Raw genomic sequence first — 18,037 nt, 5'->3', positions numbered from 1 at the left:
CGGGTACCCTCCACGACCCTGACCCTCACCTCCCCATGCGGAGGGTCAGGTTCCGAGACCTGGACCCGCGGGGAGGGTCGTGCCGAGGCCGACCCTCATGAGGGTTACCCGCGGGGACCCTGAGGGTCGTCAAACATGACAAAAAGGTAAAAAACGTGACTGGACGTCAATTGCATAAATTATGTAAAAACAGGCTGTATTTCATTGTAATTGTAAACTAAAAATCCATCACTGTATGGCCTTACAGAAGGATACTACAGTACATATCCACTCCTTAGTGCATACCATAGGTTCATCCTCGAATAGAGGTTTAAATTTTGAATGGTTTACATTACATCTATAGCACAGTGTCTAGTCATGGTTCTAAGTCAAGAGTCAAACTATATACCCATCCAGTAGTCTCGACTTCTTCCGTATCCTACCTGATACACGATGCTGCGTATCAGGGAAGGATAATGATAGGTTCTCCTCCGGGTTCGCAAATCCATCGGCATCAGAATCTTCCTCACCACTAGAAGTGACCGCAGACCGCTTTCCAGCGGCGACTGCTGACAGTGGCGGTGCGTTCGGGGTTGTTTGCATAATTGATATAGCAGCCGGTGTGTCAAGACGCAACTCAACATCCTCCTCCTCGTCATCACTGATAGCCTCGAAGGTATGTGTCTGGACATCAAGTGCTTCTGCCGAAGCTGCTATCTCATGGTCTAAAAGATACTCTTGGAGAATCAGCCGCTGCTCCTCCTTGATATCAAATCTTGTTGTACACATATACAACATGATATCACGAATAGTCTCTGGATTCAACGACCCCGGCGGTAGTGGCATACATCCCGGGCAGAGTTAAATAGACGCTCAACTCCGGCACCAGTCGCTGGAATTGACATAATATCACGGGCAATGCTTGCAAGAACAGGGAATTCTCTCTGATGATCTTTCCAAAAGATCCGAACGGATCCTTTAATAGTATCTAATCAGGTGAGGTTAGTTATATGATTCATAAAATAAGCAGGCTTACTTACCACTCTGGAGATATTTGGTGAGCTCGTCGTACTGCGGAGCAATTGATCGTGGTGAAGAATCGCCGTCAAGGGCCCTCTCTAGCTCCGATTCAGTTATTAATAACTGGCTATTAGGCTGTATCATATCTGATGGTACACGTTGGCTATATCTTTCGAAGAGAGACTGAAGACTCTCGCGGTATACTTTTCTATAGTCCTTTCCTATCTCAGGATCTAGGTCCCAATCACTTGTTGAAAAGAACTCCATCTTACTCGACGGCGCTAGGATCATCCCAATTGCATAGAGATTACCTTCGATATTATCGGTCTCGCCGTAGTATTTCTTCAGTTTCTCCTTCGCAGCCTCAAGGGAGGAAAGCATCAGCTGTTTCCAGTGAACTTTCTTTCGACGAAGCTGACGTATTGATCTTTCAAGATGATCAAAAAGCTTGTTATAAATCCTAAAGACAAGGTGGATACTTGAGTCTTTAGTACGACAAACTAGCGTAGTAAGCGTAAAAAAGGGCTGGAGAATGCAAAGTAGATAGTCAATCTGTCGCCACCCCTCGATACTCAATGCAAAATGGGTTTGGGTAAAGTCCTTGCAGTACTTGTCGAATGTGTTATGAAGCCTTGTCGCCCGCCGGAGCATCAGGAATGTCGAATTCCATCGTGTACGGACATCCTGGATTGGGAGAAGCCTTATACCAGCGTTATTAGATTGAAGATTCAAGAAGGCTTCTTTGCGTTGAGGGCTTCCGTTGATATAAACTGCAAGACCGCGGACCTATAAGGATGATTAGCGTTATTGGATCATGCTTCGTAAATAGAAGCTTTAAGCTGACCTTATTTAGAGTATCGGCGATCTCATGTTTCTGCTGGCGCGCACGAAGTGAACGTACACGATCTTCAGACCATTCTGTCTCGGCATTGTCATTCTTCGGTGAGGCCTTGATTTTACCAAGTAAATCAATTAGACTTAATTGAATAACATGTGCAAGGCAAGGCACTTGGACAATCGTAGAATCTGTCTCAGATTGTAGCGTCTTAGTCGAATCATTCACCGCTGCGATAAGTGTCTTATTATTAGACGCATTATCAGTTGTCACCGCCAGTATACGGTCAGCGATCTGGTGCTTCTCTAGGATCTGGAGAACAATCCTACCGAGGTTCACTCCGGTATGAGATCCAGAAATTGGCTCGAACCCAAGGAGAACCTCGTGATAGTCCCATTCCTGGTCTAGGAAGTATCCTGTGATAGCCATGAATGCTTGCTGGAATGGAGAAGTCCAACAGTCAAGCGCAATCGACATTTTTGCACTAGATGGAAGCTGTTGTAGTGTCTCCTGTTGTTGTTCTATAACGAAACCCCGAAGGCGGTCGCGAATCACCTTTCTTGATGGAACGCTTGGTGGTATGGGTGCTAGCCGTGCGTAGGAAAGGAGGTCATGGAATTCTTGATGCTCGACGAAAAGGAAGGGTAAATGCGATACAGTGATCAGGTTCAGAATCTTCTGCTCCCATATTTGCTGGGTAAAGGTAGGCGCCGGTCTTCTCTCGGCCTAAATGATAATGAATTCAGTATTAGTATTGACATTAAATGTAGGCTAGTTTAAACATACCGCGTCACTAAGTAGTTGCTGGATATTACCCCTCTTCGGTATTCGCTGTCGGCACCTTAGCCCATCGAGATGTTTCTGCATCGATGAGGTTCCAGTATGGTTGGTACTTGGATGCTCAAGAATTTTACGGCACCGTTTGCATATAACGCCTGGCTTCCCATCTTTGGCATTTGCAACCTGTTCAAACCCTTTCCAGCACTCTGCACGACGGTTCATATCCCAGTTGATCCGCTTCTTCTTACCAAAGTCGGTTTCAAGCCACCACTGAATAAATTCTGCGGACATTGTAGTTGTGAAGATGATGTACTCGTTAATACGGTCTGGTTTGATTCGCGTAAGAGTGTTTAGGGCCTGAGGTGCCACGCGCGATCGATGGGTTGGAAGGTCTGGAAGGTCTAGAACTGATCCAAACTGGCTTTCGGATAGTAGTTGGCTCTGGCTTTCACGTTGGGATAGGGAATCGTTAGGAACAAGGTATTGTAGCGCGTCTAATTGCACCCCGTCGAAGCTGGATGATGCGTAGACGTCGGAGAGCTGAGACATAATAGATTTAGTAACCAGAAGACAGTACTATGACTGAGGAGAAAATAACGAGGAATTTACTAATTATTTCGTACGAAAAAATGCGCGATATTCTTGGGGCATCCGTTCGTCCCTGTTCTATATGCCAGAATTGATCTATCGTCTTTTGTATCCACATAGCTAGATCTGATTGGATAGCATAGTGGATAACCTAATAAATGAACCTCAACGAACCTCCAATAGACCCTCACTTACCCGCAGCGACCCTCAAAGAGACCCTCAAAGAGACCCTCAAAGAGGACCCTCAAGTTAAGAAAATAGTCTTAATCGGAACGGCCAAGTCTAATAATTGCAACCGTTGAACCGGAGTTACGACATACCTAGATAATTTGTTCTAAATTCTTAAAGACAAAGTAATAGAAGAAGATATAACAGTTCAAATGATGTAAAAATGAGGGGATTTGAACTACGTCTTTATAGTTTTCTTAAAAAATAGTGGTTCTACAAATGAAGGTACACATGGGTTACAGTACCTACAATATATATATCTACAACTTTACACGCTGTTTTGTCGACAACCGGCACTGACCACTCACCATATTGATATCATTGAATATTACTTGTAATTTGTAGGTGACCATGCCTACGGTTTACTTTTACATGAATATTTGTTTATAATTTATTACATTGATGGTGTATTCAGTGAAATATCTACAAATTAACGGAACCGCTGTAAAAAACAGAGATGAATCATCAATTTTATCCAACCAAAAGAGGTAAGGCGTGGAAAATTTATGCAAATGCGGGTCGTTGAGGGTCGCCGAGGGTCCGCATAGTGAACCTCAACGACCCTCAGGGTAGGTTGAGGGTCGGAAGGTTGGAACCTCCCCTCAAGAGGGGAGGTTCGAGGGTCCGGGGTAGGGACCCATGCGGAGGGTCGTAGCCAGGTGCTGGCAGCACCTGAGAATAATTATGCTTTATCAAAAGCATAATTGATTGAGCGAAACAAAACTTTATTATAAATATTTTATATCTTGTTAGGATCATTTATGAATAAAAAAATTGAATACTTTTGTTATTGGACCTAATCATAAGCGTTTAAAGCTATTACAGCTGAACTATATTCAATCAATGGTGATGATCTCACTACTAAATATACTCTTCCTGTAGCCGTAATAGCTGTATGTATTAAAGCTGATGCTAGTGTAGGACTTTCCATAGCTTGAGGTAATCAAATATGTAAACTAACTTGAAAATTTTAGCTTTAGCACCTTTTAATGAACATGTATAACGTATTCGATAAGCGAGCTGGCCACCCCATGCGAGCTGGCCACCCACCTATTAAATCTACCATTATTATTGAATTTTTCAACCACAACATAAATTCAGTAAAATTGAAGCTATTCAGACATCTCCGGGCACCTATTTCTCCTATGTCCTAGGTTTTTACAGAGGCTGCATCGTTGTGGTCTCCTCTTATTGGTCCGATTCGGCGTCGGCGATACAGCTCCATCTCGACCTGAGCTAGCTTCATGAACTATTTCCGGTCCTGAAACTATTGACATAGCCTCTAGAACCGATATTCCACCTTTATGAGCTATTCGCTTCCTCGTACGCTTCCTTTTCTGGGTTGTTTTCGCATTAGCGGCACGTAATTCGCGGTTTTCCTGGCGCATAATCGTAGCGCCGTGTATAGCTAGATGGCAGTAGGCTTCCGCAGGACCCAGCCCCAGACCCAGCCCGGGTCTGGGTCGAGGCTAGGTAACCCGGACCCGACCCAGGACCCAGACTGGGTACCCATTGCGGCCCCAGCAAAACCCAACTTTGCATAAAATCAAGGTCTTGGCGTTTATAAACCTGCTAACTAATCAATATGTAATCTTAGTATTTTTTGCTGTTTCAGTGAAAACTAACATAAATGAACTTCTTCGATAGTAATTCAAAAAAGATAATAGCTTATATGAATCGATGGGATATCCTTACTAGTTAATTACGCATTAGAATGTATAAATTTTGTAGTTATAGTGGTGTTTAAGTAGTTAGGTGAACTAACATGCTTCAAGTTATAGAAATATATTTTGAATCCAGCCCCAAGTAAGTGCAACTCTTTAACTCTAAAGTTTTACTGTGAGACCACGCAGCAGTCTCGGGGTAGGAATGGGTAAGCGAGGTAGAAGCCTAGTCTAATGCGTGTAATACAATATATTTTGCATTGAGATAGAATGAACGCTGGTCCTTAAAAGGCCCAGCGGAGAATGCTGAAGTATAACTGTGGGTTACGTGACACTTTATTTCGGCGGAAAAACTATCTCCTCTCGACTGGCCTAGTTGGCCTAGGCGGTCAGGTCTATGCAGTGGTCCTGAGTCAACTTGTGCCCGCGCTCCTCCTTGATCTTCTTCTTCAACAACCACCTACATCACATTCTCTCTCGTCGGCTTACGGGAAGTAACTTTGTAATGAGCACTATAAAGTCATTCATTCCTCGTTTCCCCGCCTTGCTTCGCAAGAAACCGTTTCCCATGCCTTCTCCCGGGCCACCTTTACCGCCCGGCATACTTGTTGATGAAGAGATCTCGCCAGTATACGATTCCAGGTACTTCTACCCAGCAAAGTCTGGAGAGGTACTCGCCGATCGTTACCAAACCTTGGTCAAGGTTGGCTGGGGCGTGTCTTCAACAGTATGGCTCGCGCGTGATCTGCAAGGGTAGCCTTCAATAATTTCTGTCCATTTCGAAGCTCTCCCTGTCTCTAACAAATATACAGGCATGTCGAAGAGCCTGAGAGCGTCGTGGCACTGAAAATTGTCAATAATAATGCGAGTTCTGCTGGTCATGAGCGGGAAGTTGAAGAGCATATTTCCACGGCAGACCCATCACATCGCGGTCGGTCACTTATCCGAACATTACTAGATTCTTTTGAAGTTGAAGGCCCAGAAGGTTCTTATCCATGTCTTGTGTATCCGCCTATGAGGGAGTCATTGTCAATGTATCAACGACGCTTTGACAATAGGAAGATGCCACTGCCCCTCATTAAAACGTACATTCGTGCTCTTCTTACGGGGCTTGATTATCTGCATAAAGTGTGCAGGACAGTTCATACAGGTAGGTTCATCTTCGGCTTTTATTCTCGTCGGTAACTGAGCCTAAGTGGCTGCCTAGATCTAAAGCTTGAGAACATCATGGTCTCATTCGAGGATCCAACCGTGCTTGCTGATTTCATGGATTCTCAGCTTGCAAAACCGATGGCTTTCAAGATGGATTCGGCGGGTCGACCAGTGTATCAATCCCGTAATGACTTCGGGCCACTCAAAAGCCTAAGAAGTATACCACAGCTTGTCGACTTTGGCTTAGCAACCAGACTCGAGGAAGACGACGACTGGGGCGTTTGGCCTATTCAGCCAGACCACTATCGGGCACCAGAGGTGATACTAGGTAATGGATGGCAAATGCCTGCGGATATTTGGAATCTTGGTGTTCTGGTGCGTTACGTACTCCAGAGTTCTTGCATCCACTAATACCAGACCAGTTGTGGGATATGATCGAAGGCAAAGAGCTATTTCGGCATATTCACGATCAAGAAGGTCGCTACGATGCTAAACTACACATCGCCGAAATGATAGCCTTAATCGGTCCACCTCCTCCAGAGGTCGTACAAAGGTATCAATATATGCGAGAGTACTCGTGGCCGAAACCTATCAGACGAGAAGACGGCAAAGTATGCGAGACCGCGGAGGAGTACTTCTGTGGGCCATTCTTTGACGAAAAAGGTATTACTGGGTTTCCTATCTCGATCGAATTATTCTTAAACTCACGGAACATCCTAGGGCGCTTCCTCTATGAAGACCTGATCCCCGACCGCAAACTAGGCGACACAGCTTCATTCCTAGGAGGGGAGGAGAAAGAAGCGTTTTTGGACCTCGCCAAGGGAATGCTTGTCTGGCACCCAGATACGAGAAAAACGGCAGGCGAACTGGCTGGGCACCCTTTTCTTCAACCAAAGCAAACAAGTGCCTGATTTTTGCGAATGTTTCCTGGCGGAATGAATCGACTTCCTTCACTGGCTTGAAGCCCTGAGCACTCAAGGAAGCCTATCACAAGACATAGCAGCTATGGAAAAGGTCGAGGGATTACTTCAGGTGAGTAACTGCTCATATACCGAAGCTATCTCCATTTCTGACATTACAACTATGACAATAGGAAAGAGGCGAACCACCTGCCCTTTTACATCGCGTTCAAGACGCCTCCCGATTCATTACCACAGGCTAGCAATTTAAAGTAGCCCCCTTCAAGTATACAGTTCACCTCTGATATTTAGTCCTATGTTGAGCCTCACGAGAATGTGTTACGAACGGGAGAGACCGGATTAGGTTTTGAATGAACCATTGGTCGACAAATATTGGAGTCTATGTTTTCAAACCCTCGGAGGGCATCGTGGTCCGGTCAACTAGATTGCCTGGTCGCCAGATAGAAGCCGGCTCGAATTAGCATCTTCACTAGGGTTTCATGGGCCCTGTTAGGGGAAACTACGTCGTGGGCAATGTTTCCTCTTCTTTCAAGAATTTGGCCGTAGAACTTTGGGGGTACAGAGTGACTAATACTGCAACCACCACCTAACGTAATTCACATGCGAGTGGATCAACCAAGCGAGTGGATCACCGCAAAACACATAGTAAATGCGATAAATTACAGCTTCATATCTTGACAGCAACATCTCTATTTAATCTTATTGCTTCTCGATAGCTATTGATAAGATTTATCGACATTATATCTTAATTTTAAAAGAACAAACAGGCTGTGTGATCATAATCTCAAGAATTACCGAGAATTGCACTGCCATAAGTTATGAAATATATATATCTCAAGCACAAAAGCATGACAGTTCTCTAAACTCTCTAGAGAGGCTAGATATCATGTTAAAAGCATTCTGCTTAGAAGGAAGAGTCTATATAGACCACGGTTGTAGAGATAATAAGCTGTAATTTATCGCATTTACTATGTGTTTTGCGGTGATCCACTCGCTTGGTTGATCCACTCGCATGTGAATTACGTTATTGTTTTCTTCGGCAACAGGAAGCGAATAGTATTCATTCTCCCCGGACCGGCCACATGATGGTCCAACCATCCTGGTACCCCTGGCGTGAGGCACATTAATGATTCCAAATATCACCTAGTGCAAACTGTGGCGTTGTGATATGCTTGCATACGCCTATGTGGGGGCCGTTTTCTCAGCCGCGCGGACGTTGATAGTATTGCCACATTATTGGTCGATTATTCAGGCACCCCTGCCCCTAGACGGATTAATGATTTCAAATACAGAGCCATAGGGTGCCGTAGCCCATCCTGGTAAATATTAGCATATTCTTGTGGCTGCACATGGTGCTACGGGGTCCAAAATCTCACCATTGTCAGTTATAACAGTTGGTTAGTTCATTGGTCTCTCCCTTACCTCCCCCGGAATGCTGATCTGTATGCATCCTTTTCTCCTTGGCCAAATGAATCACGATGCGGTGAATGATTGACATAAGCTGAACTCTCTTCTTCTTAAGGTCAACTCGGAACCAAGCTCAGATGCTAATCAGCTGGTCGTGTAGATCCTCCCAGTATCACAAACCCGCGTTATACGCTAATTTGATATAGCCAGTCATAGTTGCTGATGGGCTGTTGCAAATTAAGTTTAGTGAGCGATCTTAAATGGTTTAGTATCATGAGTCCTACGACCGAGAACTGGCCTTGCTGTGCGCAGAAACTCTCTGGATTGAGCATGACTCGCCTTCACCCATGAGCAAATCAAAGTGCGCCATTGTTACCCAATTCGAGATTCTCTTCCGAGAGACGTCGCTTCCACCGAAACCTCGCTAAACAAACCTTCAAGCGTAATTCCAAGCTCGTCCATACTCTAAATCACCAGATTGATAGCTAGCTTACTAACCGGGGCAGGAGTTCGACATCAGTTATAACCCTCACCCAGGAAAGGACTCGTAAACCCCAGAGATCGCTATCTGTATGGACTGTACGCAACAATCCGTTATCTAACTGAAACACGGCCAATCAGGAAATAGTTCTGTTCGCAATTCATACATTCGCCTGCAGCCACGCTAAAAAATGTTGATTCGAATTACAGAGAATCTATACGTCTAACATAATCTTACCAAAATCTTCTCCTAAGAATAAGCCAGCAATAGTCCAGGGCATCAACGAAATATGTAGGTTATTGTAAATGTGCTATCGCATGGACGCCAGTTTCGAAGACAAGAAAGTCAAACGTTCCAATTGACACCGCCGGGAGCCGATACATGCCTTCAACTAATTGCTCCTGGTGAAGCTAACGAACCAGAATATGGAATTTTCAATCAGAAAGGGCGATTCCGCTCATATAACAAAGAATCCTCTTGGCAGGCTTCTAAGAAATGAGCGTTGGCGTACAAAATCTCTTGTTCCGAGACGTCCGCCTTTGTGACCTCTCTGTATGCTAGATCAGATATCCCAGCAGCAGATTTTTGTATATCCGAGTCATCGAGTGATTTAAATCTGCAGAGCACGAGATTTGGCCTACGCCCTCGATAAGAAAAGTCTCCGTAAGCAAGAACTTGTAGACTCGGTAAACCCTTTGGCCCAAAGGCCCAACTCGCAAGTTCATGAATTTCTGGAAGCGCAGCAGAGAATTTAGACTCCGATTTATCGTCTAATCCTTCACGATACCCCTTGTATACTAGCCACCTGAAGACTCTAACATGCAGTAGTCGGAGGTGGGGGCAGACTCTCGGAAGAGAGAAAAGAGCGCGCTGGTTTATGTTAGTAGAAAGCTTTTTTACCAAAATGAGTAATCCATGCTTACCAAGTCTTCCGGAGAATAGCTAAGCCCCAAACAAATGAGATTCGGGGTTTCTCTTAAGAGTTGGGTAAACATGGGGAATTGGAACCTCAATGATGCCTGCGTTGGATTTCGCCGAGGGGTTATCTGTGGGACATGACACAGAAGCCTTCTCAGCGAAGATTTGTAATTAGATATTGAACTTAGGAGACTGTTTTCAAAGACGTCAAGGAAAGACAGGAACAAATCCTGGAGCCCTTCGAAAGATATGAGAAAGTTCGCAATAGAGTCCATGGCCCAGGACTCTCCCAACATGCCATTAGCAAGATATTCAAAGGACTTGAGTCTCATTGAGTGCGGCAACACGTCGTCTGACCCGAGCGCTTTGAGTAAGCCAGCTGATCCTTCACAGTTTCTCAAAGCTAGCGAATGCAGGCAATTCAAAGAGAAAACAGATGGCATAACATCACCGCCATTTTCCAAGGAAACCGCGCTCAGAGTTAAATTCTTCAGTGACGGAAACAATTGTTGCATTTCCCCTGGAGGAAGCGCCAGCATTTGATGAAGCAGTTTGTTTTGTCCCGGAACTCTGCTTTTTAGTCCTCCATGGCCAACCTCGTTAATCTCGATTTCCTCTAATGTCGAAGCGTTGTTGTGGAATAATCCTCCAAGGGAGTATTCCGGGTCCTGAATAAAGGTAGGCGTAATCAAGCGAAGGCGCCGAAGTTTCTTGAATCCGTACAAATCGTACATATTTAAATAATCTAGACCTAGACAAGTCGTGTCGGTGATGACCTCTAGATGAACGATTTGTGTCTGTTTCGTGCTGAGGTATTCGATTACGGCTCCGGGAACACAGGTACCGAGATTCCAGCTATTGCTTTGCATTAGATTGCATGACCCTGCGTTCAATTAAGGAACTCGTACCTGAACCTTTCCAACCTACCATCCGGAATCAAATCCAGAAATGGTCGTATTCTTGACGCCAGAATCTTCATAAACTGCCCATGTGGCGTCCATTCTTGCCACGTGAGGTCATCCGAGTCTCCCTCAGGGAAGTCGGCATGAGAATGTCCGTTTGAAGAGATATCAGAACGATCGTTGCGCCACTCTGATAGCTGGGATATGTTGTTTGGCTGATTCTCCTGGTCCTCGTCACAAGGTACACCTCCGTTTTCATCTTCCCCAACAGAAAGTCCTCGAGGAATTTCTTGATATTCGAGTTCCGTTTCGTCGCTGGAGGAATCATATTCGACATTCGAGTCATCAGAGTCATCAGAGTCATGGTCGTGACAGCGATAACGTAGCAATTGACGGAACTCCGCGATCAAAATGACCTCCCTTGTAAATTTGAGATAGCGAGAGAGAGACCCAAGGTTCAAGTCACTCAAATTATCCTCGTTTCTCGAAATAAGACCGATCGATCGATATAGTCGTGGTATAGTCGCTGAGTGCAGGGCTTTTGAGACCAAGCAGAGGTTTTTCAGATCCTCATTTCGGTAGAACTGAGTAGTTAGCCTAGCGTCATGAAGCCGAGCGATACAGGCACAAACGTATTCCAAAACCATAGAAAACAATTCTGGTGGCAAGGCATGGAGCATATTGGCAGGTCAACAGGAGATAGAGAGACAAGTCTGAAGGTAGTGGGGGATGTTCTCGCTATGCAGAGCTGAGATAAGTGACTATATTCAATCATCTGGAATTGGGTTGGAGTTGGAAATGGATCCCTCTGGAACTTGTCTGGGGCAAAATTTGGGACCGGCGCATGATAGCGCTAATCAGCCCGACAAGTTTCCCATTCAAGTCTTCTGCATTTATCCTGGTTCATCGCAAAGACTGCGCCACGAGCTAATGTCGCTCTATCACAAACACATGACTCGTTCGCCAGCGCAAATTAGACTTCCCCGAGATATCTCTGCAATGGGTGTTCGCGGTATTAACCCACTCCTCTAGTTCGACAAAACGCTTCGTTTAACAGAAACACCACCAATCAGGACATCTTGTCAAAGCGAGGCCGAATTGGCGTATGGACTAGTATGGAATAGGAACATGTCTTTGCCAACCGGACACGCTATATCGAGCACAGTGAATTCATCTAAAGGGGGCATACACACGAGATAGATATACAAGACTCTCTTTTTTAAACTCCTCGAACCAGGCAAGTATCAAAATATGTTAATTTTTATCATGGATGTCTGAATTACCGATGGACAAGGTTCCAAAGCGGTTCCATCATGAGTCTATCATACAGCACTCAGCAGTGCAACGTGCATTCAAATGAGTTCAATAACCAATAGCAGAGGCCGAGCAGGTCTATCGGAGAGGCTAGTCAGGGGTGAGGCTGCCTGATGCAGACTGGTAGGTGCCAAGAAACCCACCTCTCCGGGGCAGAATTAGGGAGGCGGTAAGCGCACGCTCAGACGGAAGCCAAAATGAGGCTCCCCCCAGCAGGAAAAGAAATTGACCGACCATTTTGCTTGGGAGTTACTGACAGAAGAACGAATATGCTCAGAAGTATCGATGATAACAGGACCCGAGTGTAGCCCAACCTTTGCCCAACAGCTATTGAACAGATTCTGAGAAGCCTGTTGCCCTCGACCCCCTTGCCCTTCACTCTTTACCCCTGTCACTGTGGGTCCGATCGAAACTTCCGGTTCGCTAGCGTTCGAGGAGACTGAAGCTGAAATTGACTATCCCGGATTCTCGTTGGTTCGTGGGAGGCTCTTGTGGCAGCTGCGATGATAGCAAAAAGTCAAAAGAGCGCATGAAATCATCAAACGGGACCAGTTGACACATCCTTTGATATCGGACATGAAGTATTTCCCACACCTCCTTATTGAGCGGGCTTCGGAGGAATGTGACGAGCCCTTGGGTAGGCTCGTAAGACGAGGCATCAAAATGGGATGCGACGGGCCCTGGGGAAGGTTTGCAAGATGGGGCATGGAAATGCCAAACTATAATGGACAGCTTAAGACGAGTCGCATGGCTGAGATTTGGCACGATAGCTCCCGTATAACTCTCAACGAGCATTGGTAAAAGACTCAGAGCATACCCTTCTAACTCGGTGCAGCTTGGTGGTTGTTGTAACCCGTTCTGTAAATCCCGGCACCCGTCAAGAAGTAGTCTAGCATCTTGACTGAGAGAATTCCAGTGAAACATAGCAAGAGTTGGAAGATGGTTCCTCAGTTCCAACAACACTTTAACAGCTATCCTTGCTGGCTCGTATAGAATCTGGTCAGGTAGGAGGGTAGGCTTGTTATATTAGATCCAGTCACAATTAATCGGATTTTTGCACTAACCATGGGAGATCTTGTTGACCCCATCTGTTGTTTTCCTCCAAGCCCAGCATCTTGCTTTGCCGGCTCCTGAAGGACGCGCTGCGCCTCAGTCTCAGTTTGTAGTTGCCATATGCACTTCCTACCGCTGTGAGTGCACTCGCCGCAATCATGACTCATTGGATCCATCACGCGGTACTGGTGCCAGGAGGCAAATAAGAACAAGATTTCGGGAATCGGCTGTTTGCGAGAATCGAGAGAGTAAATATAGGTGAACGACGTCCGAAAATGAAAGAGTGGGATCAATTTATACACGATACGGGATCGGAACCTCACAGAACGGGGGAAGGGGTCCCTTTATTACCATGAAAGGCTGGGAAGGCGACAGGTCTTGAACTTCGCTCCCGAAGCGGTATAGTGTAGAATATATACCCTCCACGGCGATACTCCACTCTCCAGGGAATCCTGAAAAGGGTCACTAGTTCCGCTAATGTCAAGAAAGACTTAAAGTAAAGCTTCACCCTTAACAAGCTAATACATCATTTTCTTGGCAACGATGGCCGAAGTCGGGATTCAGGCCGGAATTGTCTGCTTCCGAAGACAGATGTAATTCCCAGAAGGTGTCCGGACGACCAATCTGGTGCCCACCTAGTTTATCCTACATTCGAGAACATTGATATCCGGAAACTATTGGCTTCTTCTATTGCATCGTAACGGGGAAGTCTATTTACAACAATGACTTGGCTTATATAGCGTGCTCGGATCAATGCTGGACAAAATACTCAACAGACACACCCTCAGAACATGAGCCAGGACATCCTCCTCACCATTACCTATCCACGTGCATGATTCCCTTCTCATCACCATTCTTCAGACTTTCTTTGTTTCTGAAGATGTGACAAAGGGTTCTCTTTTTGCTTTCAAGCATAACGTATTTCTGCTGTCTAGCCTCCTCCTTGTCAAAGGTTCCGAAACTTCGGGCTTCTTTTTCGTTGAAGAACCCCCAGGCAAGGTGCTCATCGGACAGAGTAACGGGGATTTTCCCATCAAGCTGCGCAATGAATATGTAATAATTCATCAGCAAGCCCTTGTGCTCGAACGCCCTTCTGTATACAAGCGGGAAAATAGCTTCCGGTGGAATAACTATGCCTGCTTCCTCTTGAGTCTCACGCAAAGCGGTTTCCACGATTGTGGTGTCTTTACCAGGCTCATATCCACCTCCCGGTCCCTCCCAGGTCCCACCCCATGATCCATCGAACCCACGTTGGACGAGGAATGCATGTGGTTTGGATAGTTCAACTGGGTCTTCACGGAGGATAATGAAGCCAGCGCTAAACCGATTGATGTCGGGGTTTGCTTTTTGGAGAGCAGGCACAGGTATGTCGATATCTTTCAGTCTGATCAAAACGGGCTCAACAGAGGCTTGGTTGGGTAGCATAGGGATCATATCGACAGAGAAGCGTTTTGGATTGGAGGGTGATTGATACGTTGAGAATTCCGAGTGGTTTTCAGAAGTCTCGTCTCCCCGCTGCTATCTTTTATACACGATGGATTTGTAAGAGTCATCGATAGAAAGCATGACGTGGCTGGGTCAGGGGGGATTTTTGAACTAGAATTACATACAGCAACCAAAGGGTCTGTGAGCTATCATGCCTAGCATTTCCTATGCTCTATGGCCTTTCATTGGATCCAGGCTCCCAAGATAACCCGTTGCCTAACCCACGGGCTGTCCCAGTAGATCTAGACCAAAAACTTGACGTTTCAAGATTGACGGCTGGCCATCGACCGCATTACACGGGCCAATCAGCAGGCAATATTTTCAATCTAGTCTCCAACATACAGGCACAGTTTGCGCCCGTGCATTCCTCAAAGTTCGTTGATCTGAGCAGCAAACTCTTTTGTGGCGATAGATACTCTCTTGGGTCTGATGAGACTCAATACACTTAATTCATTGGTTATAGGGCAGATAGCTGGTCGAAAAGGGGAAGTGCGCTTGTCTGCCGAATTTGGACATGCGAAAGAACGGTTTTTTATTTTCCCGAAGTAGTATAGCTCAGAATGCACACCCTCTCTCACCACAAAATCGCCATCTAGATTGTATTCGTCACTGCGGTTCAGAACTGCGTGCAGTTTGAAGCTGCCCTCCCTATTTCCATGTTGGCATAAATCTATTCATCGCTTCCCGTGTGCCATCAATCTCACGGATTTTCTGATAATCGAACCACTTTGTTTTCTGTTCTCCTCCATATTCAACTGTAACATATACCCTCGCTGTACTTAACTTGCAGGTCACATAGTGGATAGACAAAACATCAATTACTCTTTCCGCCTCGGCGTTGTTTACCTCTTCATATGGTGAAGCGTGATGACCTCCTGCGAGGTGCTTTGCTTTTTCTCTCCGAGTGGATACTCTTTCATGGTGAAGACTAATGTCGGACTGCCCGCCTAGCTGCCCTTGAATTTCTGGCTCCTTGCAGAAGGAGCCATCGTAGAGCGTACCAGTGTGCATCTTGTCTGGCTTGGGCTCTGACTCCTCTACACAGAAAGAATGTGGCAGTTCGGGTGGAAAACGTGCAGTCTCGGTCTAAACTGTCAGCTTGTTGTGTCTGTTCGCCAAGTAGATTTTGAGCATACCTTCGAGAATCCCAAACATGCCATTAGCGGCGCCAGGATATTGAATCTTGGCTCGACAGTGTTTCCAGATGTTCGTCATAGTATATGGTAAAATATGGATCTGGTCTCTTGTTGGACCCAAGACGCATGACTTACATATCGCAATCATGATCATATCATACCAATTCCAGGGGCATGCATCTACTGTCACATGGTCTGAGAGGGCCTGGATTTGGAGCCGTCAACTCCGTGGGGATGCATTCTATCCTATACCCTTTTAGTCACCTGAGTCAGCGGTACGGAGGGATTCAAACCACCTGTACGTATTTCCCGTCTTCACGTATCGACAATGCCTGCTCGCCGCAACCCACCAGTTACTGCAGAGTGTCTGCTCCACGACCTATCCGCTCAAATGGGGCATTTTCTAAGATTTCTAGAGGTCGACCTTACTCCAGCTATAGTGGAAACCGAGGCAACACAAGTTCCGAGTGTAGTGGATTTGATTTCACAAGGTGTGAACTCACGCACATGGATCCTGCACCTACAAACCATTCTTAGGTGGTATTCTCTAGCTTTGGAAGAGGAAGAATGGCTACATATGCAAGGATTTGACCGTGCGCTTCCAGGCAGTCGTATCCGTGGTGTCTGGTCGATGCCGTCTTTCCTTCGTCATCTGGGGCGGTCAAACGATCACAATGCTTGCAGTGCCCTTCAACAAGGACGAAAGCTTAGAAGATTTGAAAGTGAATTCGGTGGGGGCATTGCACTTCTGCTGGTCCTAGTTCTGCCTACTTTCCGCCGATTGTCCCTTCGTGAAGAAGCCAAAGCTATGCGGCTTCTTAGAGCTAGCTATGTCAACATTCCTTTTCATGCACAGCGACTTCTCAATTTAAAGTCCAAGTATCAAGCATTGGTAAAGTATCAAGCATTGATAGACACTCATGTCTTTACTTTTTCTTCATAACTAACACAATTTCTTTGCCTAGGTTTCGCGTCTAACACCTCCAATATCCTAAAGCGCGAACCGCTCAAATCACCATGAATTCAAAGACCTCTGGGCCAAGCATGTCAAACGCCATTGGGTCACCACTGTTTCCTAGCCAGACAAAAGACCCCCTAGTAGGAACCTCTATCCCCATTCTGACCGACCCTTTCACGAAAAGGATTTCGTTTGGCCGCAGCTTCCGCACAACTGGTCGGGTCTCCGGCATTGCCTCTTTCGGTAGATCAGGTGGGTAGAGCTTGAAAGTCACTCTGGTTTCGTCAATTTCCGAAAGATCTCGAAATACAGATACCGCATGACGAGATGGGTGCGCAAGCCTAGTACCCCATGTGGAGTGGCCCGAGAGAGAGAGAACGATAACGGGACCCTGACGAAGAAGAAAGTCAACCTCGCCTATAGTCTCGTTGATTTTTCCGGAGAACTATGATTTGTTAGACTTGATTCAATATACTGCGTTAACAAACACACCGCGTCGTTTTCCTCGGCACCGCATCGCAAAAATCGCCCACATGTGTTTGCATCTCCCCTGCCATACATGAGACCACCTTTTTCTACTCTTGGTCGCAAGTAGAGGGACCTCATCACTGCGGATTTTATTTCGGTTCCGTCAGAGGAGGCTGAGAAAACCACATAGCCAGTGATCTCCATTTCCGGTGGATGTTCATTGTAACGAGGCATTCTAATTTGCGCTGTTGTCATCTTTGTGTTCGTGCTGGGTTCAAACAGTCTAACTTGATTGGGGATGGTCGCAATTGAAATAGGGAGGAAGGGGGATCACCAGGAGGGGACCTCGACTGGCTTTATATATTTGGCACGTCGACAGTAAAGCTTTCTGGCTTTGGCGATTAACACTATTTTTCTATTTTATACATTCATTATAAATCCTTTTCAATTTCTCTGAGAGCAGCAATTTTAGTTGGTCCATTACATTGCCCTTAACGGGACGTGTGCTGGCACTCAAAGCACCCTTTGGCTCAGAGATGACGGATGGGTAGCCGGCAACTTATCTCAAGACTTATGGTTAAAAGTGCTACCAAAAGGGGTGGAAAGGAGCCGTTGCATGTTCTCGTAGCAAACAATAATCAGATTACAATTTCTTTTAAGAGCGGCTTCTGTGAAAGGAGCGTTTCTTTGTCTTTTTTCCTTAAGTTACATTCAAATAGGTCCTAACAGAGAATTCGTACAGTGTACTC

The 18,037-nt window shown here is 45.8% G+C and overlaps 5 protein-coding genes across 5 annotated transcripts; 1 reads left to right on the top strand and 4 right to left on the bottom strand.

The window, feature by feature from the left end:
* Nucleotides 1–337: 337 nt before the first annotated feature.
* N7508_007406 (uncharacterized protein) lies at nucleotides 338–3,163 on the bottom strand (the record flags this gene model as incomplete). The annotated part of the gene is made up of 6 exons (XM_058465470.1): nucleotides 338–351; nucleotides 423–741; nucleotides 828–967; nucleotides 1,020–1,785; nucleotides 1,844–2,560; nucleotides 2,621–3,163. 6 exons carry the CDS (start codon nucleotides 3,161–3,163, stop codon nucleotides 338–340), a joined length of 2,499 nt encoding a protein of 832 aa, XP_058317872.1.
* Nucleotides 3,164–5,599: 2,436 nt separating this feature from the next.
* On the top strand, nucleotides 5,600–7,157 carry N7508_007405 (putative protein kinase; the record flags this gene model as incomplete). The annotated part of the gene is made up of 4 exons (XM_058465469.1): nucleotides 5,600–5,847; nucleotides 5,907–6,244; nucleotides 6,302–6,621; nucleotides 6,669–7,157. 4 exons carry the CDS (start codon nucleotides 5,600–5,602, stop codon nucleotides 7,155–7,157), a joined length of 1,395 nt encoding a protein of 464 aa, XP_058317871.1.
* Nucleotides 7,158–9,996: 2,839 nt separating this feature from the next.
* N7508_007404 (uncharacterized protein) lies at nucleotides 9,997–11,554 on the bottom strand (the record flags this gene model as incomplete). The annotated part of the gene is made up of 4 exons (XM_058465468.1): nucleotides 9,997–10,100; nucleotides 10,157–10,827; nucleotides 10,881–11,458; nucleotides 11,507–11,554. 4 exons carry the CDS (start codon nucleotides 11,552–11,554, stop codon nucleotides 9,997–9,999), a joined length of 1,401 nt encoding a protein of 466 aa, XP_058317870.1.
* A 2,503-nt stretch (nucleotides 11,555–14,057) lies between these two features.
* Nucleotides 14,058–14,675, bottom strand: N7508_007403 (uncharacterized protein; the record flags this gene model as incomplete). The annotated part of the gene is made up of 1 exon (XM_058465467.1): nucleotides 14,058–14,675. One exon carries the CDS (start codon nucleotides 14,673–14,675, stop codon nucleotides 14,058–14,060), a length of 618 nt encoding a protein of 205 aa, XP_058317869.1.
* Nucleotides 14,676–16,869: 2,194 nt separating this feature from the next.
* N7508_007402 (uncharacterized protein) lies at nucleotides 16,870–17,543 on the bottom strand (the record flags this gene model as incomplete). The annotated part of the gene is made up of 2 exons (XM_058465466.1): nucleotides 16,870–17,265; nucleotides 17,313–17,543. 2 exons carry the CDS (start codon nucleotides 17,541–17,543, stop codon nucleotides 16,870–16,872), a joined length of 627 nt encoding a protein of 208 aa, XP_058317868.1.
* Between the last annotated feature and the right edge of the window lie 494 nt (nucleotides 17,544–18,037).

The sequence above is a fragment of the Penicillium antarcticum genome (assembly GCF_028974205.1).
Source record: "Penicillium antarcticum strain IBT 31339 chromosome Unknown utg000007l_segment0_segment0, whole genome shotgun sequence".
NCBI classification, from domain to species: Eukaryota; Fungi; Ascomycota; class Eurotiomycetes; order Eurotiales; family Aspergillaceae; genus Penicillium; species Penicillium antarcticum.
This window is presented reverse-complemented; position numbering and strand designations above follow the sequence as displayed.